General features: G+C 39.8%; 2 protein-coding genes across 5 annotated transcripts in view; one reads left to right on the plus strand and one right to left on the minus strand.

The window, feature by feature from the left end:
- Nucleotides 1–17,055, plus strand: part of LOC137061986 (inactive serine/threonine-protein kinase TEX14-like) — a 35,405-nt gene extending 18,350 nt beyond the window's left edge. For 2 of the 4 annotated variants that reach the window (XM_067432726.1, XM_067432728.1), the window contains 17 exons: nt 760–1,295; nt 1,925–1,980; nt 2,137–2,228; nt 2,324–2,536; nt 5,930–6,027; nt 7,325–7,444; nt 7,528–7,627; nt 7,719–7,776; nt 8,611–8,756; nt 9,007–9,155; nt 10,467–10,629; nt 11,912–12,046; nt 12,124–12,214; nt 15,249–15,329; nt 16,399–16,476; nt 16,574–16,624; nt 16,785–17,055. In XM_067432726.1, the coding sequence (XP_067288827.1) occupies nt 760–1,295; nt 1,925–1,980; nt 2,137–2,228; nt 2,324–2,536; nt 5,930–6,027; nt 7,325–7,444; nt 7,528–7,627; nt 7,719–7,776; nt 8,611–8,756; nt 9,007–9,155; nt 10,467–10,629; nt 11,912–12,046; nt 12,124–12,214; nt 15,249–15,329; nt 16,399–16,476; nt 16,574–16,624; nt 16,785–16,842 (2,225 nt within the window). In that variant the 3' untranslated portion in view covers nt 16,843–17,055. The remainder of the gene's footprint in view (nt 1–759; nt 1,296–1,924; nt 1,981–2,136; nt 2,229–2,323; nt 2,537–5,929; nt 6,028–7,324; nt 7,445–7,527; nt 7,628–7,718; nt 7,777–8,610; nt 8,757–9,006; nt 9,156–10,466; nt 10,630–11,911; nt 12,047–12,123; nt 12,215–15,248; nt 15,330–16,398; nt 16,477–16,573; nt 16,625–16,784) is intronic. The other 2 variants (XM_067432727.1, XM_067432725.1) reach the window with 2 other exon arrangements.
- A 16-nt stretch (nt 17,056–17,071) lies between these two features.
- Nucleotides 17,072–26,935, minus strand: ska2 (spindle and kinetochore associated complex subunit 2). Its single transcript, XM_067432730.1, has 7 exons — nt 26,869–26,935; nt 23,770–23,859; nt 21,807–21,983; nt 21,297–21,371; nt 18,690–18,732; nt 18,456–18,588; nt 17,072–17,610 (listed from the first exon to the last, which is right to left on the minus strand). Exons 1-7 carry the CDS (start codon nt 26,896–26,898, stop codon nt 17,478–17,480), a joined length of 681 nt encoding a protein of 226 aa, XP_067288831.1. The 5' UTR covers nt 26,899–26,935; the 3' UTR covers nt 17,072–17,477.
- Between the last annotated feature and the right edge of the window lie 256 nt (nt 26,936–27,191).

Below are 27,191 nucleotides of genomic sequence, written 5' to 3' on the forward strand. Positions count from 1 at the left end.
TTACTTGTTACCAATTACTACCAATTACTTTCTAAATCCTATATCAACCTTAATTAGTTAAGCAATAAGGTTAGACATCAAACGGCTCTTTTAATTAATTCAAATAAATAATATAAAACTACACAAATTATTCTTGTTACGTTCCACGCCTGCCATGGACTCCATTTCCCAGAATCCTCCCTGTCTCACACCTGTTTAGCACTCCCTTTATATTGTTCCCACTGGCCAGCACTCCTTGTCCGTTCTTATTTATGTTACTTTCTTTGTTTCTCCAATCTCAATCTCATTTGAAGTCTGTGTCAAAATTTCAGAAATCGTGCTGTATTTATATAATTTTTTTCCTCAAATACAACGCTATATCCAACAGCCTGGAGCGTGCTTCACTTCCGGTAAGGTCAATAATACACGATCTGGTGTAGTTTTCGAGATTCACTTTTGGCGTTGGCGTAAACTACACCAGATCGTGTATTATTGACCTTACAGGAAGTGAAGCACGCTCCAGGGTGTTGGATATAGCGTTGTATTTGAGGTAAATTATTTAAATGTGGCTTGATTTCTCACACAAACTGATCGTTTGTGTCTTAAGATATCAATGTGTCGTCATGAGCCACAGGGCTCTTTGTGGATGTTGTCTAAGCATGTTTTTTTTTTTTTTGCCATGAGCTCAGAACGGTAAAATAGGGCCCCTAGTGTCTGCTAAGAACATTAATGTAATGTAATATATTAATTTAGTTTGAATGTCCTATTCTTTCCTCTTAGTATATCACAACTGCAGGACTGCTGTACACAATGAGATCCAAGAACATCACCTAGAAAGAATCTACACTGAAGAAGAGACGTCCACCTCAGATGCTGACGACGTCCACTGGGATATTTCACATCATGACATCACTCCTTTGCATGAATGGCCTATTACCCATCATCCTCCTCTCTCTGAACCATCTTGTTCTAACTATATTGATACAGACAAGGATCAGGCACTCAGTCGCTCCATCTCAAAGCATACTGGCTCCATCGTTCTCAACCTGAAAGTGTCTGAGGTTCTTCTACAGCAAGCTGAGGAGAGTCTGGATCATGTGGAGGCGACTCGATTGAGCACCCCATGCTTTGACGAGGTGGATGCTGTGATGGAGAACGTGGAAAAGGGGCGCAGTGATGGGGTTAGGAAGGCTTTAGGGCCACCTTCCAAAACGTATATACCTGAGTGGACCATTAATGCAGATGACGAAGTCAGTCAGTACAGCTCAGCTCAAGATGAGAGCTTTGAGAGCACATCCTATCCTAGTAGTGTACAGGTATGTGCACACAACCTCAAATGCACAACCTCATGCACACATATACACCGATCAGGCATAACGTTAGGACCACTGACCGGTGAGGTGAATAACACTGATGATCTCTTCATCACGGCTCCTGTTAGTGGGTGGGATATATTAGGCAGCAAGTGAACATTTTGTCCTTAAAGTTGATGTGTTAGAAGCAGGAGAAATGGGCAAGCGTAAGGATTTGAGCGAGTTTGACAAGGGCCAGATTGTGACGGCTAGACGACTGGGTCAGAGCATCTCCAAAACTGCAGTTCTTGTGGGCTGTTCCCGGTCTGCAGTGGTCAGTATCTATCAAAAGTGCTCCAAGGAAGGACCAGTGGAGAACCGGCCACAGGGTCATGGGCGGCCAAGGCTCATTGATGCACGTGGGGAGCGAAGGCTGGCCCGTGGGGTCCGATCAAACAGACGAGCTACTGGAGCTCAAACTGCTCCAGAAGTTAATGCTGGTTCTGATAGAAAGCTGTCAGAATACACAGAGCAGCTCAGTTTGTTGCGTATGGGGCGGCATAGCCACTGACCAGTCAGGGTGACCATGAAGTGTAGGTTGATGATTTAAAGAGTTTACAGAAAAAAACTTGATGAAAAAAATTTATTTACAGGAGGGGAAAAGTGAAGCAACAAAGAGAGTACATCAGCTGACAGGACGTCATGAGAGGTACAACAGTACAAGAGCATTAGCAGAAAAATACTAATACAAGTCAAATACAAAAAAGGAGTTTTATAGATAGGATGGCAAGTTTGGCAACAACAGGAAAGCTATATGAGCAAATATGCAAGAGCATGTTAAAATAAGCAAATGCATCTCTTTCAGGTTAAATGTGCAACTTGGGTTGTCGCAGACCCAGAAAAACAGCACACACCGATCTCTCACAGAACATTTCCAAACTAAACCCACATGGACCAGTGAGAGACAACAGCCACACCATTCATTATCTTCATGTGCAGTTTAAAGATTGTGTTGAAAAGGTATGAGACGTCTGTCCTGTGTGCTGGTACAGGTGAGGTCAGTGATATGGTGGCCCTGATGGCACGTGGGCGTTTGGGGACACAACTGGGTGCAGTGGGCAGCAGTGACAGTGAGGATGTGGAGGAGCAACAGCTTCACCTACAGGACTGGCAGAGACACAACATCAGGCTTAGTGTGAACAGCGACCCGGAGTCTGAGACCCAGGAAAGCACTGATCTGGAGCAACTCTTCAAGAGTTTTGCGGGTAAGATATTTCTATTGTTTTATTTAGGTTAAAGCTGCTGTCTGTAACTTTTTTTGTGTTCAAGATTTACAAATATTATACAATGAGAATGTACAACATGAATCAATTTTCCAAACCATGTTTTTGTCTTACCGTGAATAATTATGGTACACTTACAGGGTTTTTCCTGGGTCAGAAATGGTCTTCAGTGGTGGCTGACCAGTCATGGTCAGCCACACACACGCATGCACGCGCACACACACACCAACAGTAAAAGTACCTACCCGCGTGATCTGTGAGCCCAATACTCACAATAAATTTTAAATAATTGCAAACATTTTTTTTGCTTTTTTTGCTCATCTAATTTTGATATCTCATTTTGTATGATGTCTTGATGTTTGTTTCTTTAGTTCCTCATTTTTACACAGTTTGCATGGGTTACTGAATCCTTATTTTGGCAACAATTATTAAAAAGCAGCATTAAAAATTGAATAACAAATTAAGTCTAATAAACAATTAAACTTGCGTTGTTCTACTTTTACCTTATTCCAAAAAAACTTTTTTTTTTGTGGTAATTTACTACACATTATCAATATACAGTATTGTTCAAAATAATAGCAGTACAATGTGACTAACCAGAATAACCAAGGTTTTTAGTATATTTTTTATTGCTACGTGGCAAACAAGTTACCAGTAGGTTCAGTAGATTGTCAGAAAACAAATGAGACCCAGCATTCATGATATGCACGCTCTTAAGGCTGTGCAATTGGGCAATTAGTTGAAAGGGGTGTGTTCAAAAAAATAGCAGTGTCTACCTTTGACTGTACAAACATTTTTTTTTTTCTGGGATTTAGCAATCCTGTGAATCACTAAACTAATATTTAGTTGTATGACCACAGTTTTTTAAAACTGCTTGACATCTGTGTGGCATGGAGTCAACCAACTTGTGGCACCTCTCAGCTGTTATTCCACTCCATGATTCTTTAACAACATTCCACAATTCATTCACATTTCTTGGTTTTGCTTCAGAAACAGCATTTTTGATATCACCCCACAAGTTCTCAATTGGATTAAGGTCTGGAGATTGGGCTGGCCACTCCATAACATTAATTTTGTTGGTTTGGAACCAAGACTTTGCCCGTTTACTAGTGTGTTTTGGTCATTGTCTTGTTGAAACAACCGTTTCAAGGGCATGTCCTCTTCAGCATAGGGCAACATGACCTCTTCAAGTATTTTAACATATGCAAACTGATCCATGATCCCTGGTATGCGATAAATAGGCCCAACACCATAGTAGGAGAAACATGCCCATATCATGATGCTTGCACCTCCATGCTTCACTGTCTTCACTGTGTACTGTGGCTTGAATTCAGAGTTTGGGGGTCGTCTCACAAACTGCCTGTGGCCCTTGGACCCAAAAAGAACAATTTTACTCTCATCAGTCCACAAAATGTTCCTCCATTTCTCTTTAGGCCAGTTGATGTGTTCTTTGGCAAATTGTAACCTCTTCTGCACATGCCTTTTTTTTAACAGAGGGACTTTGCGGGGGATTCTTGAAAATAGATTAGCTTCACACAGACGTCTTCTAACTGTCACAGTACTTACAGGTAACTCCAGACTGTCTTTGATCATCCTGGAGGTGATCATTGGCTGAGCCTTTGCCATTCTGGTTATTCTTCTATCCATTTTGATGGTTGTCTTCCGTTTTCTTCCACGTCTCTCTGGTTTTGCTCTCCATTTTAAGGCATTGGAGATCATTTTAGCTGAACAGCCTATCATTTTTTGCACCTCTTTATAGGTTTTCCCCTCTCTAATCAACTTTTTAATCAAAGTACGCTGTTCTTCTGAACAATGTCTTGAACGACCCATTTTCCTCAGCTTTCAAATGCATGTTCAACAAGTGTTGGCTTCATCCTTAAATAGGGGCCACCTGATTCACACCTGTTTCTTCACAAAATTGATGACCTCAGTGATTGAATGCCACACTGCTATTTTTTTGAACACACCCCTTTCAACTAATTCAACTAATTGCCCAATTGCACAGCCTTAAGAGCGTGCATATCATGAATGCTGGGTCTCGTTTGTTTTCTGACAATCTACTGAACCTACTGGTAACTTGTTTGCCACGTAGCAATAAAAAATATACTAAAAACCTTGATTATTCTGGTTAGTCACATTGTACTGCTATTATTTTGAACAATACTGTAAACACTCAAAATAAAAACAGGAAAATACTGTGGATTATTAAGACTAATTCTTACTAACCCCTCTTGTTTAATGGGGTAAGCACTCTTGCATTCTCATGTCAGAGGTGTTGAGAGTAAATGATTAAACACAGATTTGTGAGTTCAGTGTTAGACAGATCAGTTCATTAAAATGAATCGGTTCAAATAAGTCATTAGTTCGCGAATCGGACAAAAGCGGACGCATTATGTGTGAACCCAGACTGTTAAAACAATGCAAAAGATTGATCACAGAAAACACTTCATAAGGATATTTTTCAGTTTTTTTGAAAGTATGGTTTATGTCAGCTGCGTGTTCAAAACGTCTGTCAAAAGAGCTGCGATTTTTTTTTTATTTTTTTTTATAACTTTTATTTATCAAATGCAAGAGTACAAACATACAGTGCATATCAAAAATACAATGTTTTTTTTTTTTTTTTTTTAGAAACTTAACATCCCCCTCCCTCCCGTCCTCCCCCCTCCCTAGACCATGATTCACTTGTACATTTAAAGAAATAAAAATAAAATAAAATATATAAATAAAAATAAAAAAAGAGCTGCGATTTTTGAGCCTCCAGCAGTAATTCAGAGAAAATATTGTGCGAACGCGCCACGTGGCGCACGGATTCAGTCTTCCGACCTTTTACCATTTTGACAGTTCTGTTGATTTTGACTGATATGCGCGAGTGAGAAAGAGAGAGAACGGTGATGGTATTGAAGACAGAGTGTGGGGCTCTCTGCTCGTTCTCCGTCACTCAGTTAACGAGGGCGCACGTTAACTGAGTGTCAGAATGAGCAGAGAGTCACGCGCATTAGTAATCTACATCAATTTATAAATCACAATAACTCATCAAATAAGGCTTTGACGGGACAAAAATTTGCTTTCGCGGCCGCCAAAAAAATTTAAATGTAGGAAAAACCCTGACTTATAATAAGTGTTTATATCGGAACTATTTCAGATCGGTCTGGTAGGAACTGCTGCGGAGGAGCACAGTCCCTGTGTGACTCGCCATAGACCTAAACAGAGAGAAGTCGCTCCGGCTGCAATGTTTTTCCAAAAGACGCATGCAGTTCTGTTTATTAACCACTAGAGCGCAAAAAGTTATGGACTGCAGCTTTAAATTTTGTATTAAATTCTGTTTAATTAATTTTAAATAACTATAACTAATTTTAAAATTCTATTTACGGCCAGGTATTCAGAGTGATAGTGAGGAGAGCACAAACTACCACACTATCAATCAGACTTTTGATGTGACCCAGGGAGTTCTCGAGGTTACAAGCCAAACTGAGGTGATCAACTATGACTTTTATTTATGTTTGTTTTTACCAGTTCAATAACCTCTTTAAGATCTGTAACCATTTTTGGGATTTCGCATTACATATCGTAAAAGTCTGTTTACGACCGATTTCCCAAAGAATCCACAGTGAAATGTAGCGAACACAAATAAATAATGCTCAGCTGAGACGTTCACATTGGTGAGAATAAATAAGCTCATTCCCAGCATTAGGATCCTTTGGAAGGGAATGTTATTTTTAGTCAGTTCGTCTCTCCTCGTCATCTCACTAACACTCCAGTGGGCGGGGCCAAAGCTGTGATGATGAAGTGGGCGTGGCCAAAGCTGTGGTGATGAAGTGGGCGGGGCCAACGCTATGCTGATGAAGTGGGCGGGGCCAAAGCTGTGCTGATGAAGTGGGCGTCAATCTCCTGCAGAGGCGGTCTTTCCCCATCTATTATAGGCTCATTCACAACCAGTCGATCTCTGAGCTTGGGTTCAATAAAAGCTGTTTTAAGACTAACAGTTCTGAAACTTACAGGATATTCTTATAGTATGATGACCTCTTGTGTGTCAAAAGCAATATTAGATTTCTCAGTTCATGACCTGAACATTTCTGCATATGTAAAATGTTAAAGGAACACTCCACTTTTTTTTAAATAGGCTCATTTTCCAAGTCCCCTAGAGTTAAACAGTTGAGTTTTACCGTTTTTGATTCCATCCAGCCGATCTCTGTATCTGGCGGTAGCACTTTTAGCATAGCTCAGCATACATCATTGAATCAGATTAGACCATTAGCATCGCTCTCAAAAATGACTAAAGACTTTATTTTTTCAAAGATAACATTACTATTGTGTAGTTACATTGTGTACTAAGAAGTTTTGATTTTTAGACCGATTATAGACTATTCTCTCATTCCTGTGTAATAATCAGGGAACTTTACTGCCATGCAATGGGTGCAGCAGTGCAGTGATATTACGCAGAAAATAGTACCTAGCTATATCGGCCTAAAAAAATTGTTTTTCATTTTCCGTTGGTCTTAGTACACGATGTAACAACAGAAGAGTCAAGTTTTAAATAGGAAAATATAGTAAAAGTCTTTTGAGTGCAATGCTAATGGTCTAATCCGATTCAATGATGTATGCTAAGCTATGCTAAAAGTGCTACTGCCAGATACAGAGATCGGCTGGATGGATTAAAAAATGGTAAAACTCAACTTTTTAACTCTAAGGGACTTGGAAAATGAGCCTATTTTCAAAAATAGTGGAGTGTTCCTTTAAATGTGTACTATTTAATGTCTGTTGTGTCCAAAGAATGAGGAAAGTTCACGTAGTTCGGATTATACACAGACCCCTTTCGAGCCATCTAGTGTGTTCTACACACCCAAACACCACATGTCCAAAAGCTCGTCATCTGGTGCAGAGCATTCCCAGGTGAGAGTGGACATTTTTAGGCTAGTTTTGTGATATAACACATTAGTGTAGTTAATATATATGGTAAACCCTTTATTTCTCAGTCACTGAGCTCAGAGGAGGAGTTAGACGTCACAGTGGAAGTGTGTCGACCCAGCACATCTCCAGCAGAAGGAAAACAAGCTGTGGAAAACAGTCTGAGTGGTATACAGATGAAATAATCTTTGTATTACTAGTTTTGTGGGTAAAGTTTGTCCTTTTTTCTAACCTTTATATCACTCTTATTATTATCCAGAATACCAGCTTGCTCAAGAGGACTCAAAGGAGTCTGAATCCATTACCCCTGTGCACAGGTACATTCCTACCATCAGTGCGAGAATCAGCAGATGGAATTAATTTGATGTAATAACTATACACTACAAAAAATGCTCTTCTAATTTAGTATTTTTTTCTTGTTTGCAGTCCGAATATCTAAATATTCTTAAATCAAGATTCATTTACTAGAAAAGTAAAATGACATAAGATATTTTTCTTGTTTTCTGGGGGAAAATATTAAAAATGAAGTGAGTTTTTTCTTAAAACAGGCAAAATGATCTGCCGATGGGGTGAGAAAAATAATCTTATTTCTGATTGGGACGGAAACAAGAACCAAGATTTCAATCAGAAATAAGATTATTTCTCTCACCCCATTGGCAGATCATTTTGCCTGTTTTAAGCAAAAACTCATTTTGATTTTATTTTCAACAAAACAAGAAAAAATATCTTATGGCGTTTTACTGATCTAGTAAATGCATTTTGATTTAAGAATTGTTAGATATTTAGACTAGAAACAAGACAAAATTACTGAGTAAGAAGAGCATTTTTTGCAGTGTAATTGTTCAATAAATTCAAATATTTGGGGTTAGATTTTTTCAGCAAGGACACAGTATAGTCATTTATTCTGATATATTTATAGTTCAAATAAATGCTGTTTTTTGAACTTTCTATTTTATCCACAGAAGGGAACCAATTTTAGTGTTTGTTGATCAAATAAATGCAGCCTTGCTGAGCATTAGCGAAAATCTTACCAACCCAAAACTGTTGAACGGTGGTGTATTTTGTCTCGAGTCTTTTGCAGATAAACATAACAATATTGACTTCCTTCAGCTGAGTCTGTGCTCTGTGCTTTGGTTTACTTGTTTGATCAGTTGTTTGCCAGCTGAGATTGCAGACCTCTCCAGCATATCATGTTCACCGGCCCAGCACCAAAAGTGGCTGGGGTCAGCGGAAGCCCCGCCCATCCCACACATCAGAGGACATCCACCCTGTAACAGCACCCCACGCAGCCCAAAAGGTATGAAGTTAATCAGAAAAACACCAATGACGTCCAGCTCCACCTCTCTGGACGTCTAATGGGGTGGAGGGATAGTTATGGGTAGGGTTAGAGTGTGGTTGGATATTCTAGCAACACCCATTAGGCCCATAGTAGTAGTCTCCAAAAATATTATACGCATCTACATAGGCTACACTTTTAGGATTAATCAAAATTCAGAGTACATTCTGTGGGCTAGTTTTATGTAATTGTGCACACTGTTTAATTGCAGGCCGTAGGACTCATTCAGATGTGCAGGTTGGCACTGAGCCTCTCCCTCACCTCCAAAGCTTGTTGGAAACATCACCATGGGGCAGTGCTCCATCCCACACTGTCTGCACAGAGAGCTATGCCACAGCCAGCGCAGGAGACAGCAGCAATGTTAGTCAATTAATCATATTTGAATAACACATTTCTGAAATATACACTATATTGCGTAAAGTATTGGGACATCAGTCACGTCGATGGCCATAGGTGTATAAATCAAGCTGCAGACGCTTCTACACACATTAGTGAAAGAATGGGTCACTCTCAGGAGCTCAGTGAACTCAAGCGTGGGGGCGTGATAGGCTGACACCTGTGCAATAAGTCCATTCCTGACATTTCCTCACTACTAAATATTCCACGCTCAACTGTTAGTGGGATTATAACAAAGTGGAAGCCATTGGGAACAACAGCAACTCAGCCACAAAGTATTAAATCCTAGAGCGGGGTCAGCGCATGCTGAGGGTCACAGTGCGCAGAAGTCACCAACTTTCTGCAGAGTCTACATCTCCAGACCTCCAGACTTCTGTGGCCTTCAGATGAGCTCAAGAACAGCGGAGAGAGCTGCATGGAATGGGTTTCCATGGCCGAGCAGCTCATCCAAGCCTTACATCACCAAGAGCAATGCAAAGCGTGGGATGCAGTGGAGTAAAGCAGCCGCCACTGGACTCTAGAGCAGTGAGACGTGTTCTCTGAGCAACCAATCACGCTTCAGTCTGACAGTTTCATGGATGAGTCTGGGTTTGGCAGTTGCCAGGAGAACGGGACTTGCCTGACTGCATTGTGCCAAGTGTAAAGTTTGGTGGTGGTGGTGGTGGGGGGGGGGGGGGGGGGGGGTTCAGGGGTTGGGCTTTGCCCCTTAGTTCCAGTGAAAGGAACTCTTAATGCTTCAGCATAACAAGACATTGTGGACAATTTCATGCTTCCAACATTGTGGAATCAGTTTGTGGACGGCCCCTTCCTGTCCCATCATGACTGCGCTCCAGTGCACAAAGCGTCTGTCCATAAAGACATGGATGAGGAGTTTTGTGTGGAGGAACTTGACTGGCCTGCACAGAGTCCTGAGCTCAACCCGATAGAACAGCTTTGGGATGAATTAGAGCGGAGACTGAGAGCCAGGCCTTCTCGTCCAACATCAGTGCCTGACCTCACAAATGAACTTCTAGAAGAATGGGCAAAAATCCCCATAAACACACTCCTAAACCTTGAGGAAAGCCTTCCCAGAAGAGCTGGAGCTGTTGGAGCTGTTTTGGCATCTTGAATTCACTTGATAAGTTTGATTAAAAAATTTTTTATGCAAATGCTTAATCTTATTGTTTTGTTGTAGAAGCTTTAATCTGACAAAAGGAAATGCACCCTTTAGCTTTTATTGGCATCCATATGTTTACAGCTATCATATTTCTATTGATATCCTGCATCTGTTTTCAGACGAATGCCTCTGTGTCTAGCGTCCTGCAGTCTCCAGTCAAAAGAGATCTGTCTAAGGAAGAAACGGACTCTCCCTCCAGCGGTAATGCAGACTTCACCACTGCCAGCTCCGGCGCCAGACTGACCACTGAGACCAGTGAAGAGATCGAGCGTCCTATTAACAGTGAGCATTCAGAATTCACTGCTATAACACTGCAAAAAATGCTTTTCTTACTCAGTATTTTTGTCTTGTTTCAAGTCCAAACATCTAAAAAAAAAAGTAAAACAAGAAGTATTTACTTGACAAGCAAAGGTTATTGTCTTGTTTTGGGAAGAAATAACTCAAAATGAAGAGAGTTTTGGCTTAAAATAAGATAAATAATCTGCCAATGGGGTGCGTCCTTATGGACATGTGTGTCTGTTTCAGTTTTTTTTTTGTGATAACTTTGCCTGTGGTAATGCTTACTGCATAAAATTTGCCACAGGTGTGTATTTTTATTTGAATTTTAATATTTAACCACCATTTCCTTTAAAAAAACTGTTTTGCTCTGAGTACACAAAATACTCACACTTAGGGCCTTAAGGACAAACATGTCCACATTGAAACCCATTAAAACTGCTATTTTTAATCCCGTTACCATTTCACTATACAATTATATAGTCTTTGTTAATAGGCTTTTATAATGTTGGCAAGGCTTCAAAATTTAAATTTTTACTATTTTTTACTAGATGGTGCCATTTTTTCAGGTTTTGCGTATAAAGCAAACTTTGTTCCTGTTTTTTGTTTATGCATATTATAAAGCTAATTTGATAAATTATGCAGCTATAACTGTGTGGGTGTGTTGGTATGGATGTCAGAGTGTGGTGTGTATGTATGTAATAAAAAAATTGTGTGTGTGTGTGTGTGTGTGTGTGTGTGTGTGTGTGTGTGTGTGTGCAGGTGTGTGCTTGGAATATATGAGAGAGAAAAACCCAACTGCAAATCACAAATCCAGCCAATATATTGTTTCCAAACTTAAATCGGTTATACTTTTTGCACTTTGAGATTCTTCGGAATGAAAAGTGCGTTATATATAAAATCGATTATTATTATTTTATACTTAATGTTGAACGTATAAACATGAAGAAAATTATTTGTATAAGAAACTTTCACAATAAATGTATGTAAGCAGCTTACGTAACATGCTAAGAATACTGACTTCAACCACAGTGAGCAAAATAAAGGGAACTATAGTGAAGAAAAGCTCACTACAAAGATACAAAGCAAACATATCAATTCTGGAAAGTATAAATATGGCAAGAAAGGAGAGAAACGTTTAGAAATTAAACAATTAGAATGTTTAGACTGCATTTTTGCTTTGTCTTTTTATTCTCTGAAATTTTCTGGAGAATGTTTTACACATTCATTATGGGATGTTTTTTGTTCAAGTATGGTGTGAGAATCAAACTGTCTGTGATTACTGTAGAGAACAGTGACGTGGATGAGGAAGCAGGAGACGAGCCGTCTGAACATCAGTGTGAGCAAGAGTCCTCTGATGATGATGAAGGCGTCTCAAAGAGGAAGGAAGAGTGTAAGGGAGAAAACACGGGTCAGATACATGGTGAGACGGATCTACATCAGGAATGTGTCATTTTCTGTTTTTAACGGAATTAAAGAGATGTGCGTTTGTATTTTCAGACCAGCGTCAGGATCTCAACTCAGCTGGAGTGGAGAGTAATGCAAACTCTCAAAAAAGCGATAAGAGTCTCAGCCTTGATGAAACTGAGAGGTAAAACCGAATGCATTTTTCATTGGGTATTTCATTGGTTTACTTTCTGACACAGTGATGTGCTGCATAATGATTCGAGTGCTGTTTGGATTCGAGAAAAGCATCTTTATTTCACACGACCTTGCCTCAGAAATTAGGGTGTATTCACATTAGTCACTTCATGTGTCTTTATCACTCAGATAGCGGTACACTTAGGCCCCATTTACACTGCATGGCTCAAGTGACCCAATACCATTATTCCTCTCATGTGGCACAGATCGGATATGACATGTGAACGTGTAAGCAGTAAAAAAAACACATGAATTCCGAGATCCTCAGATCGGATTCAGGCCTCACTCATATGTGGAAATAAATCCGATATGATTCGGATGCGTGCATTAGCGTCTGCCATGTAAGCGGTCAAATCGGATGTTCCCCGATGCGAGTCGTACGTCATTGAAAAAAGGACGGAGGCGAATGATGTCAACTCAGGTGGACACAAACTGCGATCCAGTTTTGCCAAGTCCGCGGTTTTCATGCGTAATTGGGCTACTTTAACACAGTTTTGAGTTGCAATTGGGCGGGTTTTGTTGTGAAAACCTGGCAACCCCGTCAAGGGCTCTCCTCTTTTTCTCCGCCTTAAGAGAGAATTGTTTTGCCGACTTTAAAGATGTGTGGAACAGTGCAGACAGCAAAACATTGTGCAATCATTTAGTCTGCGTCCATTCATATCGCGCTGTTTTACTTCCTTTCACCGGTTAAGAACGTCTTGGGCTGTTTTCCCAGTGTACAGTGTAAATGCAAATATCGGATACGGGTCGCTTTTGAAAAGATGATGTAAGTGGGTCTTAAAAACAGTCAGATATAGTCACCAAATCGGAATTGGGCATCAAGACCTGCAGTGTAAATGCAGCCTTAGGTATGCACATCTCATTTACACTTGTAAATGAAACAGAAATTGGGCTCCATCATACACCCGTCGGGCACGATGCAAGTTTGTTCTGTTAGTTTCAGCTCGACCCAGTTCTCATGTTCACATCTAGCTATCGTTTAAGCGTATTAAATGCACTGGCGCATCTGTTCACCCATCAGAGAGTGTGTGTGCGTGTGTGTGTGTGTGTGTGCTCCCCCATGGTTGTCTGGTCTAAACCAGGTGTGTTCAGGAGCATTGTTGGAGCGTTGCTATTGTGAGGAACTGAAAGCCACTGACCACTGACCAACACACACCTGCTCTAAAGTCAATAGTGCAGTATTTCAGTGTTATTTAAAGAGTGTGTTAGTAATATGAGCCTATAGCTGGTGCACAACACACACACTCTGATTATTTACACATATTTTTAAATAATACATATCATATCTCTGGAGAAGCGTTCAGTCTCTCCTCATGTCAATAGTGAATCCGCTCATGGCTCGAGCACAACTGGCTTTTAAAGGGAAAGGGAGATGAGACTCTGATTGGTTTATTGCTCGTTACGCCCAAAACACACCCATGACTCATTAAGATACGAGGGACGACCCTTTTAGACCATGCCGACCATTTTCCCATCATTAAACTAGCAAAAATGGATTCGGACTCGCCCTAAGAGCTCCTGCACCGTGAGCTCAGATCGGTAAAGTCTGCATGAAAAGTTGTCGTGAACTGCAAAGTTTTCCCTACCCTTATTAAGATTACGAGCAACAACAAAAAATAATGTGCATGGATAAATAAGTTGTGAACTATTAAGAAAAAATAAGAAATTATAAATTTTGATTTGTTTTAAAATGACTCATAATATTGTATTAAAAGTCTAGAGCAGTAAAGAGTGGATATTTATGTATTATTTCATGTATACAATTTTAGAGTGATTTGCAAGTTATTTTATTTCAATATTTTGTTCATGTTTTTACGGAAGCCCTGAACGGCCATGGATAATATTTTTTTTCTGTCTTGTTATGTCGTGATCACAAGTTAATTATCTTGTGATCTCGAGATAACAAAAGTTGTTTTCTCGTGATCACAAGTTAATATTTTCTAAGTTACACAACTGCGCCACGAGGTGGCAGTATAGAACCAATTAACTGATGGGGTGCGGTATAGCCTATCCACCTTGTGTTGTACTGCTCAAGTACTGGTGCAGTAGCCTACTGTGTGCATTAGGCAATTCATTTAACTGAATGGTCTAATGTGATTAGTTTGCTATAATAGCGTTTGGTGCGTTACTAAACTTACTGTTTAACTCATTTTGATGTCACTATTCTATTTGCACCTTTTTATGCATTAAAATGCCATTTTAATCAGCAGTCTAAATAACCGTTAGTTTGCCACATTGTGCCACTCAATGTATCGCCTAGATGTGATGTATAGCCCATGTAAAGATGCATTGCAGCCTAATTTAATTCAGTGATACGGTGTAATTAAAACGATTGTATTTTGTACGAGACTGTATATTAACTGGATTAAACATTTGTTTGTTTTTAGAAATATGGAGTAGGCTACTGCACCTCCTTTTAATGGAATAAAGGCTAGAAGGAACGTACATGATTCCAGTCACAGCCTATCCTACAGGATACTAATAACAAACAAATTATGTAGTTATTTCAAACGAATGAGGAAAATAAAATGGGCTGAATCGAAACTAAACGATTTTTAGAATAGAACAGAATAATCTGCCATCCTTCTGAAGGCACCCCCTTCACAATCATTTAAACATGTTAATTACACAAATAAAATGTTTATTAAGTGAAGCAAAGATTTTGCTGAAAGATCCAGCGCACGGTTTATTATCCATTGATCAGATGCCGGTGAAAGTTGTGTTCGTTGCTACAGCAACAGTAGACTCTGGGTGCAGTGCAGTATTTCAGAATGAAACTCGTGATCACGAGAAAACAACTTTTGTTATCTTGAGATCACGAGAAAACAACTTTTGTTATCTTGAGATCACGAGAAAATTAACTCGTGATCACGATATAAGACAGAAAAAAAATATTATCCATGGCTGTTCAGGGCTTCTGTATGTTTTGGATTGAAGTTATTAGGTTTTATTATGTAAGATGCTTCTACTTTGAAATCGTGCAGAGCGAGCTCCACCCTCGATGAGGAACTGCAAAGTTGGCTTTTAGAGAGAGCCCCAGAAGAGCGAACCCCCAGAGCCCCATGGTGAGAACTGCTGCAAAAACAACATCTGACTTTTTAGAAACATGAAAAAGTGTCTTCTGAATGATATTTCACTCTTAAAGAGGTCATGAACTGCATTGTTTTATAATGTTTCCTGTGGTGCACTTATAATGCTACTATGATTTTTGCGTTGAGTATGAGTATGAGTTTTAGTGCGAGTCCAGAACTCAGTCTCTGATTAACTCGCGCCGTTTGATTGACAGCTCCAGCGATTGTAAAGTGAGCGTTCTTTGACGGCTTTCTATATATAATTTAATCACAGTTTAAATAACAGATTATTTTCATCTACTAAGAGAAACGATGTGAAGTTGAGCGTTTAGTCTCTGGTTTGATTTACTGACACATAGACAAAGAACATCTGACTGTACATGAATCATTACATATCAGAAACCACTGGTCTCAGATCAGCCGTTAGAATGAACACGGTTACTCACATGTTGAGGCATTACTGTCGAGTCCGTATCGTAAAAGTCTGTTTGCGACTGAAATTGCGACTGATTTCCCAAAGACTCCACAGTGAAATGTAGCGAACACAAATAAATAAGGCTCAGCTGAGACTTTCACATTGGTGAGAATAAATAAGCTCATTCCCAGCATTAGGATCCTTTGGAAGGGAATGTTATTTTTAGTCAGTTCGTCTCTCCTCGTCATCTCACTAACACTCCAGTGGGCGGGGCCAACACTTTGATAGTGAAGTGGGCGGGGGCCAACACTGTGATGAAGAAGTGGGCGGGGCCAACGATGTGATGATGGAGTGGGCGGGGCCAAAGCTGTGATGATGAAGTGGGCGGGGCCAAAGCTGTGATGATGAAGTGGGCGTCGATCTTCTTCTGCAGAGGCGATCTTTCACCATCTATTATAGGCTCATTCACAACCAGTCGATCTCGGCTTGGGTTCAGTAAAAGCTGTTTTTAGACTAACAGTTCTGAAACTTAAAGGATATTCTTATAGTTTGAGGACCCCTGACATGTCAAAAGCTCAAGGAAAATTAGATTTTTTTAGTTCATGACCCCTTTAAAATATAGTAAACAATAATCTGCACTTGGTCTAGGGTGTCTCAGTCTGATATAAAAGGAGAGGGGGATGTGAGGGAGTTCTCCGGCTGTCCAGAAGACTACATACAGACAGGTGAGTGGAAGGAATTATGGGCTCTTTTTTTTTGGTTCAGTCAATAAGCTCAAATGCCCAATCTAGTGTTTAACTGGCTAAAACTTGATTCTCTCTGTAGAAGACACAACTGAGCTGAGAGAGATTGAGGCAGCTAATCATACGAACAGGTGCGCAAGCAGCCTAAAATAAATGGCATTTGACCCCAGCAATAGTGCTAGTGTAAATCTTACAGCTTATAATAGAAATATTGGCTTTTAAGCACATTAGCCTGATGGAAAATACCCCAAGCTTCATTTTTGTGATTTCGTTGTTTTGTTTCATCATCAGAGCTTTTGATCAGACGCCTCTAGAAGAGCCGGATATCCTCAAGGTCCCTTACATCTGAATCGTGGCCATTTTAGATGCTCAATGCATGTGGTTAGTGTTCCTTTAGGCTGAATTTACTGTTAAATGAGAAAAACCTTCTTCGAGTTTGGGTGCCAATATGTTGACTATCGACTAACAGATGAATGTTGTTCAAGAGATATTTTTTAAATGATTTTTATGTTCTGTTTGATGTTGCTAAAATAAAAATGTTTCATTCAGTAAAGCATCTAAATAAAAGGACGAGTATATACATATAAAAAAGACATTTTATTGCATACCAAAATGACTCTTACAGCTTTGCTTTACGGAGATCTTGCCTACCTGTTTAACTTTACAAAAAATATAAACTCTTATACTGTACACTTTCTTTCTTGTACAAATCTAATGATTCAACAACAGGTCATGATATAATTTAATACAGCAGCATAACATTATGCAGAAAAATAAAGAAAAAGAAATTTATTCTTTAAAAAGAAAGTTAGCTTCTAATGAATGCAATCCCGGTTAATGGATATACTTTACAGATAAATGTTTCTGAAATGTTCTGTAGTGTGTGTAGAGGGGTTTTGCTAGCGCACACAGGTGGATGTAACTGGAGTTTAGATGGGGTTGCATCTGTTTTGTCACGGTTAAGATTAAGTTACTGGTTTGTTCTCAGTCTTTTGCCATCAACGACACAAGTCCTTTCTTGTCCAGCTCGACGAGTTTAAGGTGCTGTAAGGTCTTCATTGCAGAATCACTGACCTTCATGTTTAACTTCTTCATCCTCTGAGTGCTTATTGGCCCCCTGACATGACAGGAATGACTAAATGCTTTAGAAAACACTTTTCACTGGATAGACCAAATCATGTGGTGGCCTTAAAGGGTTAGTTCAGCCAAAAATGAAATGTCTGTCATTAACTCCTCTCCCTAATGTCGCTCCACACCCGTCAGACATCCGTTCATCTTCACACACAGTTTAAGATATTTTATATTTAGTCCGAGAGCGTATGCAAGTGTATGCACACTATACTGTCCATGTCCAGAAAGGGAATAAAAACATCATCACAGTAGTCCATATGAGACATCAGTGGGTTAATTAGAGTCTCTTGAAGCATCAGAAATACATTTGGGTCCAAAAATAACAAAAACTGAGACTTTTTGTTATTGTCTTCGGTTATGAATCAGCGTATTGATTCGTGTGTCAAACTGCTGAAATCACGTGACATTGGCGATCCGAATCATGAATCAATTCGCTGATTCATAACCGTTTGAATCTTTATTTGAGGATTGAACACAAACGCGGAAGAGAAGCCAATGCTGAATAAAGTCGTAGTTTTTGTTATTTTTGGACCCAAATGTATTTCTGATGCTTCAAGAGACTCTAATTAACCCACTGATGTCTCATATGGACTACTGTGATGATGTTTTTATTCCCTTTCTGGACATGGACAGTATAGTGTGCATACACTTGCATACGCTCTCTGACTAAATATAAAATATCTTAAACTGTGTGTGAAGATGAACGGAGGTCTGACGGGTGTGGAGCGACATTAGGGAGAGGAGTTAACAGACATTTCATTATTGGGTGAACTAACCCTTTAAGTTACACTACATTATAAATCATGTTAGGGCTCAGATGACTAGACTAACCTGTTCTTCTCTGAGAAGTACTCCGATAGCTGCTTATAAAGCATGTTGAGGTCATTCAGCTTTAAGTTACCCCGAACACTGCGCGGGACCGTCTCAAATGTCCCCTCGGACACCTCTTCATGTGTGTTCTGTGCTGCAGACAAAACAACCATATATTATAATGACTGAGATGGATAAAGATAATGTTTGAAATGTTACAGCTGCTTTATGTTGATGGTTTTCTTCTGTGCTTACGTTCAGACTGCGCTTGAGTTTGAAGTTCGGATGTCGGCACGGCCTAAAAAAACAGAAATGCGTTCAGATAGCCAAATAATACCACAAATATTAACATTTTAATAGGTGCAGACTGTATATAATAGATAAAGATATTTCCTCCATCGCTCGCTCAACCCAGAATGCCCTTTGTGAAAAAACTAGGGCTGCCCCTCACTAAAGTATTTCTTACTGGACTAGTAGTTGTTCATTTAAGCCATTAGTTGACGACGAAGCACACATTTATGTTATTTTAATTACTTAAATATATACTGGAGAGAATTCTAAACGAGCGTTTACGTAATATATTAGCCTATTGCGCACACAAAGCTTGGCACAAAGATCAGCAAAAGTGATAATTATGAATGCGTCAAAAAGGAGACATTTTAATTGTTCATTAAAGGGGGGGTGAAATGCTGTTTCATGCATACTGAGCTTTTTACACTGTTAAAGACTTGGATTCCCATCCTAAACATGGATAAAGTTTCAACAACAACAAAAAAAGTTGGACGAAACATTTATTAAAAACAAAAAATTTCTACAAATACAAAACAACTTAGTGGTCAAAATCATTTCTGACCGGATGTCTTTGACATATATTGCACATCTGTGCACTTGTCATAATCAATACAGCCTAGATGAAATTTAAAAATAACATTATAATATTTAAACATAACTGAAACAAAAATACATTGTTTGGCTAAAAAAGTAGCCTAGTCTTCTCCTCCTTTCCTGTTGGCACCGATAAAATGTTCGCACAACGAGGACGTTCATTTGGTGAATTTGTCTCGAGTACAGTTGTTGCTGCAGATAGTAATGCCATAATATTAACAGTATTGGCAACGATATGCATCTGTTCATTTATTCTTGTCAAAGTTACGCGCTGAATTGACAACACACTGACGTCAGACGCATGTCCGCTAACAAACCAATCAATGTTAAAGGGGCGGTGAAACACTCCGTTTCAGTCAATCTCATGTCAATCTTGAGTACCTATAGAGTAGTATTGCATCCTTCATATCTCCGAAAAGTCTTTAGTTTTATTATATTTATAAAAGAAATATGGGCTGTACCGAGTCTTTCCGGAAAAAAACGAACGGCTGGAGGCATATCGTGTGGGCGGAGCTAAAGAATGACAACCGCGCAAAGCGGTGACGTCCTCAAGCGTGGAGAAACCCATCGCTATCTCAGCTAATACAGATATGATCCACAATCAAATCTGAGGCTGAAATAAATTGAACAGAAGAAACGGCAACATAAGGACGTCCGTCTCTGTGGTATGTAAGTTACTGTATTTAGTGGCCTCTCAACATTTGTGTGTGTTTACTCGCAGTTTATGAGGACATGATTCGGTTTATGGACTATTGTATGCGACTAAACCTTAGCAGTAGCAAGCAAAACGGTTTTGCACGTCAGACTAGTGTAACGTTATACAGAGAACAACAATGGAGTCCGTTAGCGCATTTGAATGACGAAGCACGCGATCGTGTCGTTTACTTTTGTTTACTCACGCGACGATAGCCGACAGCACAGACATCTGAAGCAGTTTAACTCACCGGCTGCTTCCAAAGCAGGACCGAACCTTTATCGCTGGGACCGCTCCGTCAAAAACACACTTCTTTGGTATGATTTGGTGAAGTCCTGTGACAGCAGTGAACGTGGAGATCCACTTTGAGACGCGACTGAAGCGACGCGACTGATGTTGTGAAGCTTCCCGTCATTTCTGCGTTCAAATCGGTTCAAATGCAGCGCTGCCTTCCCAGAATGCTGTGCTGAAGCGTTGAAGTCGCTCGACGTCACCCATAGGAATAAAGTGGAGCGCGGCGCGTCAAATGTTCACGGACGACTGGATCTGCAGCTGAGAGTGTTTACGGCGTGCATTTCCTCTCTCGCTCTAGTCGCGCGCGCGCACCCTACCGGGAGAAGAGCCGTACGGCCCATACAAGGACCTTCCGCTCTATTAACGTCAAGCCGACCCATACTCGAAAACAACTCTCCGAAACTTGTGAGAAACTGGAAGGAGTATTTTTAACACAGAAATACTCCATCAAACGTCCAACATTAGTTTTTGAAACTTTGTCTATGTTTAGGATGGGAATCCAAGTCTTTAACAGTGGAAAGCTCAGTATGCATGAAACAGCATTTCACCGCCCCTTTAAGTGCAGCCCACAGATAATGACGACAGGACGCCAGTGCCTCATGTAAAGTTCTTCAGTGCGCTCGCATAACTGCAATGTGAAAGCAAACCAAAACTAACCAAATGGATACAATATATGAAAACACGAACTTTGGTTCAGACTTTTAGGTGTGAAAACGCCCTAAAGCTCTGCACTGTATTTTCGATTGATGAATAAAGTGGTTATTTGTGTGTTTTTGCGCACTAAAGTATTCTCATCTCTTCATCACATTAAGGCTGAACCACTGGAGTCACATGACTATTGTAACAATGTCTTTATTTCCTGTCTGGACCTTGAAAGTGGGCGTTACTGTCAATGGAGGAGTCAGAGAGCTCAGTTCATCAGAAATATCTTCATCTGTGTCTGAAGATGAACGAAGGTCTGACAAAAAAAAGAAAAGAAAGTGACTGACCTCTACATTTAAAGCGGCGATGGACGAGCAGAGCGCATCTCTCGCTTCTTGTTCTTCTTCTGTCAGTGGCGGGACCTTAAACACCAGAATTCCCATCAGCACAAATACCACAAACCATGAAAAAAAAAAAAAAAAATTCACTGTGTGTGTGTGTGTGGGCTGGTAATCCCTACGTTATGGGGACAAAAAGATGGCAATATCGGAAATCCTTGTCCCTGTGGGGACATTTTTAGGTCGCCATGAGGAAAACATCTTATAAATCACACAGAAGGAGTTTTTTAGAGGAAGTAAAAATGCAGAATGTTTCCTGTGATGGGTAGGTTTAGGGGCAGTGTGTGTGTGTGACAGGTAAGTGTAGGGGGATAGAAAATATGGTTTGTACAGTATAAAATCCATTACGCCTATGGAATGTCCCCATATGTCACAACAAAAAAAAAGTGTGTGTGTATGTGCGCGCACATGTTGTACTCTAGTGTAACATTAGCCGCGTTTGCACTGTTAAATGAATACCTGCACATCTGCCGTGTTCTGCAGCTGTTGGACCAGCTCTACTGTGGTGTCCAAATGGACTCGTATGGAGTCCATGGAGCGCTTCTGCTCCGCTGCGATCTCCTCCACCTGAGCACACAGGGACGCATGGCGCGCTTTAATCGCCGACAGGTTCTCCAGAAGCTGAACCGGGTTTCCCTGCAAAGTTACACAGGGTTTCTGCCGGTTCCATGAAGGCAAATTTAAGACCAATTAAAGAACATAACATGTCAATATGTTCTCTAAATGTAAATGAGTTGTATTAGCGACACTTCAAAGTTTGAAAATACAATTTCCAACAGATCTCCATTACTTTTTAATTAATTTCACAAGAGAATAGCTTAAAGTGTGGATATCTCTATCCAACACTAGAATATGGAAATAACTTTTACTGAAGCTTCTGATGTTGTTTTCCAGTGGAAATATCTAAAAGATTCTTAAATCAAGACACATTTACTGGAGAAGAGAAATTACATGAGATAAAATCTGCCAATGTGTTCAGATAAATCAAATGAGAGTAATTTTCATACCCAATGACAGATATTTGTTCTTGTTTTAAGAATAAACTCACTTAATTTTGTTCAGTTTCTCAGAAAACAAGACTTAATTTCTTCATTTTGCATGTCATTGGATGGATGTCACGGGGGAGTAATGTAATTTCCTGCATTCTGCCTTATTTACTGTTAAAGAGCTGATTCTCATAAACATGCACAAGTTTGACTTATGAGGAGTATTTCTGTGCCTTCAGGATTCACACAACCGTCAGAAAGTTTTTTCCGAGCATGACGTCATAAAGGGTGAGATTGTTTGGGCACTTCTCCCAGATGAGCACACAAAATCGGGCTTGGTTCGGGTTACGGGAGCCGTCGGCGGCGCCGGTGTTGTGTTTTTAGACACGAGATCAACAATGTCACTAAAGAAGTGTGTGTGTGTGTGTGTGTGTGTAAGGGAAAGATCACAGTTCAGCTTCCCAAATAACCCAGTGTTAAGGGAACAGTGGATGCAGTTTGTGTTTCCGGAGATCCGCAAGTGTGTGTGTGTGTGTTCCCAGTCATGAGTGGAAACTGCAGGCGGTGAGTGAAACTGCATCAAATGTGTTTTGTTGGCAATCGGTGCGAAAGTGCATATCATTGAACGTATAGTGTGTGTGTGTGTGTGTCTATAGCTCTGCCCACTGCACTCCTCCACAGGCTCGGCTGTTTTCAGAAAGAATCGGTTCAGTGTTTCTGTATTATATAAATCTGATAAACTAAAGACTCTTGTGAGATATGAAGGATCAACACTACTCTACAGATACTCAAGATTAACACCAGACTGGCACAAACTGTGTGTGTTATGGACCCTTTAAAGATGTTTAGATATTTGTGCTGGAAAACTAAAATCCTGAGGAAGAACATCATGCAATTTAATTTAGAGCTGTTTTAATGTATAGTTTATTCTGCTTTAATTGTTAAATTAAATGTGACTGGCTTTCGTTGATCTTCGTGACACAAATGAAGATATTTGTAATGAAATCTGAGAGATTTCTGTCCTCCATTGACAGTCTAAGCAACTTCCACTGACGCTTCAGAAAGTTCATAAAGAGATCCTAAAACTGATCCATACGGATCGAGCGGATTATTCCAGATGTTCTGAAGAGACTCGATGGCTTTATATGATGAAGGAAAGTCTGACGGGTTTGGATCGACATGAGGACGAGGAAATGAGGATTTTTGGGTGAACTGTCCCTTTAAGTGTCAGACCTACTTTTGATTTATTCAACATTTGACAAATTCTGAGACATTCCTCATTATACAGTAAATTACATTTTTATGACTGGATTCTGCATCACAGAACTCATAGGGCTCTAATGTAATGCCATGATATTGAATTTAAGACTTTCTGCTGCAATTTAAAACTCGCTGAAACCCTGTAATAAAGAATAAATGAACAAATACAAACGTACCTCAAACGTTCCTGCTTCACGCGCATTTGCCATGAAGTCAAATTTCAGCCGCTTTTCCACATATTCTATATCAGCTTCTGCTTTCTGGAACTACAAGGACACAGATCTAAACACAAGCACTCAGTAATCATTCAGAAAAATCAGGAGCATCTGAGCGAGGGTGCGATCTAAAACCTGAAACCCTATTAGCAATATTGCACTACTCTGAACACAGTGGACAGCAGAGGCAATACTGATAGGGTCCCAAGAATTAGCATTAGACCTGTAAAACCGAGAAAACGGTGCAAACTCGCAAAACACTGTGCAAAGCTGCTCCCAGACGCTTTGACAATACTATTGCACTGCTAGCTGTCCAATACAGTAGTGCAATGAAGTCAGAGCACCTGTTAACAGCAGTAGATGTGGCCGGCCACGCCGCTGACCCTACCTTTGAGAAAAATCCCTGGCCAATGCCCTTTTAACATTGCACTGCTTTAATAACGGGGTTATCAGTAGTACAATATAAAAGGGGCACTGGACAGACAGTACTCATTCAGGGTGGTCCGTTTGGACGCGGAGATATCCAATCCAATCATGTAAATTATGGCAATTAAAAAAGCCCTGGGAAGAAGAACACAGTTTCCACATTAACACTACAAACAATAGACATTAAAAGTGCTGAGCTCCAGATGTGTAGATTACTATGGTATTTAAAGGATTAGTTCACTAAATAAACATGTCCTGATAGTTCTCACCTCCGTCTCATCCAAGATGTTCATATCTTTCTTTCTTCAGTGGGAAAGAAAGTAAGTTTTGAGGAAAACATTCCAGGATTTTTCTCCTCATAATGGACTTCAATGGGAACCAATGATCGAAGGTCCAAATCAATGCAGTTTCAGAGGCTCTGATGATCCCAGAGGAATTTAGTACAAATAATTTAGACAAACCATCAGACATTTCCCAAGAGTAAACATTTATATACTTTTTAACCTAGATTGCTCATCTTGCGCTGATCTGCGACGGACACGGATTGCGTAATCACGTTGGAAAGGTCAGAAGTACCGCCCCGTGTTCACAAAGCGCTCGTGAGAAGACTAATACAAACGCCCTTTAGCAAAAAAGGTTAAATAACGATGTTGGACGATTTTGAAGTTTTTTGGTATTGATCCTCGCACGTTCATTTGGGGCGATGCTTCCGCCTATTTCCAGCTTGACCTTTCCGACGTGATTGCGTAATACGTGGCCCGCCACAGCAGCGCAAAATGAGCAATTCATCCTTTGATTGACAGGCGATCTGACCAATCACGTCGCCAAATCTGCCATTTTGTCCGACAAAGCAGTCAAGAGAATCAGTAGATTAACTTTGGAGGAACTGAACCTAAAAAACAGTGTACTGACGTCTTTCCGCGATCGAAACGACATTTCTTTGTGTTCATTCATGTTTATTTGATGCTTATCAATGATCTAAAAGAAAGAGATGATCGGTTCACGAGCAGCTTCAACTGAGAGGCACTACCACGACACGTTAAAGAGCCACAAAATGGTATTTGTTGTTTAAATTTCTATTTTAAAAAAATAATTAAGTTGAATTATCAATATTAAAAGTAACTTGCTCTGTTCTGTCTGTCAGTGTCCGCTTTGTATTTTCTCTACATGAGAACACGTAGTGTGTGTGTGTGTGTGTGTGTGTGTGACTTGTAGGACATAGCAACAGTAACTGAAGGGGGCAGGCCTTTGCAAACTGTTAATTTAGGTCAAAAAGTATATAAATGTTTATTTGTTCTGAAAATATCCTAAGGTTTGTCTGGATCAGACTCTATTCCTCTGGATCATCAGAGCCTCTGAAGCTCTTCCTCATTGATTTGGACCTTCAACCGTTGGTTCCCATTAAAGTTCATTATGAGGTGAAAAATCTTGGAATGTTTTCCTCAAAAAACGTTTCCACTGAAGAAAGACAGGCATGAGCATCTTGGATGAGATGGGGTGAGGAAACTATCAGGACATTTTCATTCTGAAGTGAACTAATCCTATAAAGCTACTTTGCATCTACTTTTTATTTCTTTATTTATTGATTAGTGCTGTCAAATTGATTAATCGCATCCAAAATAAAAGTTTGTGTTTACATAATTTTGTTAAAAATTGTTTTGAGAACATTTTTACCCATAACGCTCTCCACCCATGTTTCGGTATATTTAACAAAAATAGTTATATATAAAATCTGTATATTATATAAAAAGTATATACATGCAAATATTTCTTAAATATAGATGCATGAGTGTGTATCTTTTTTATTATTAATAATATAATTTTATACACAATACACACACTAATATGATGTAAACAAACTTATTTTGGATGCGATTTATCGATTTGACAGCACTAATATTAATTTATTTATTTATTAGGTAACATCCATAATTGTTCATATTGTACACACACACACACACACACACTTTCTGTGAAGCTAACACTGCGCCCCCTATCTCTCCTCTTACTAATGATATTTATACTCATGCAAATAACATTAATACAGATTTACGGTTTTATTTATATACATATCATTGAATAACAAAAAATGCCTTTTATGAGATTTTGCAGGCATGCAAATGCTCAGAATCTTCACAGACTAAAACATGTTACAAAGATCTAACACATGATACACTCATTTTATCAGTTAATAACAACTGCGATGTATATAAACCCGAGCAGTTTAACCGTGTTTAAGAACATTATGGGATAATGTATCGCGGGCACAGGCCCTCCCGCACGCGCACTGTCGATCAGATATCGAACCAAATAAACCATTTTTGGGCTAAATGCCAATGTTTCGTTTTCAAAATATGCGCATTACGGTAATCAAACGATATGAAGACTGATATCGGTGTAAATATGAGTACATATTGGCATTAGCCGTGGCACTAGTTAGCCATCCTGCTACATATTTTCTCCCCTCGAACCTGAGGGGAAGTCGGAGGAACATACAGAACATGTATTCCTCATGTTTTATTCTACATTACGTTGTCTAATGTAACGGCACCGGTATTATTAACGATCAGACGCATAGCGTCAGTTTACAAGGGAAAACATTTGATGTAAACGTTAGCCTGAAAACCCGCTTACCATCGCCTCCAGCTTATCAACTGTCTCCATGTTGAATAGTTTACATTCCTAAAGCAGCCCCGGAAATATAAAGCTCGCAGCAGAACGCAAGACGGTCTCTGATTGGTCAGCTGTCAGAGAGCATGGACGGTGATTGATCAGTTCGGAAGGCGAAAGAGCGGAAAAGGGGTGGTATGGTCGGGATGGGATTCTTCTAACGTACTGCTTTGTGCGTACTGCAGTGTGGATTCTGCATACTATTTATAATTGTATGTGAAATATGAATCCTGAGTGATAATCTGTCCCCCCCCCCCCCCCTCCGTTTTGTATTAGAGTACTGACTA

This window comes from Pseudorasbora parva, chromosome 23, assembly GCF_024679245.1.
Source record: "Pseudorasbora parva isolate DD20220531a chromosome 23, ASM2467924v1, whole genome shotgun sequence".
Taxonomy (NCBI): Eukaryota; Metazoa; Chordata; class Actinopteri; order Cypriniformes; family Gobionidae; genus Pseudorasbora; species Pseudorasbora parva.

What these genes read in the sequence shown, in the direction of transcription:
- ska2 (XM_067432730.1), bottom strand. Translation starts at nt 26,898, where the DNA reads ATGGAGACAGTTGATAAGCTGGAGGCGATG. An exon ending in GTGAAGCAGGAACGTTTGAG is followed by an intron (nt 21,984 to 23,769) that starts GTACGTTTGTAT and finishes GTAACTTTGCAG; the next exon opens with GGAAACCCGGTTCAGCTTCT. An exon ending in TCGCCGCTTTAAATGTAGAG is followed by an intron (nt 18,733 to 21,296) that starts GTCAGTCACTTT and finishes CTGTTTTTTTAG; the next exon opens with GCCGTGCCGACATCCGAACT.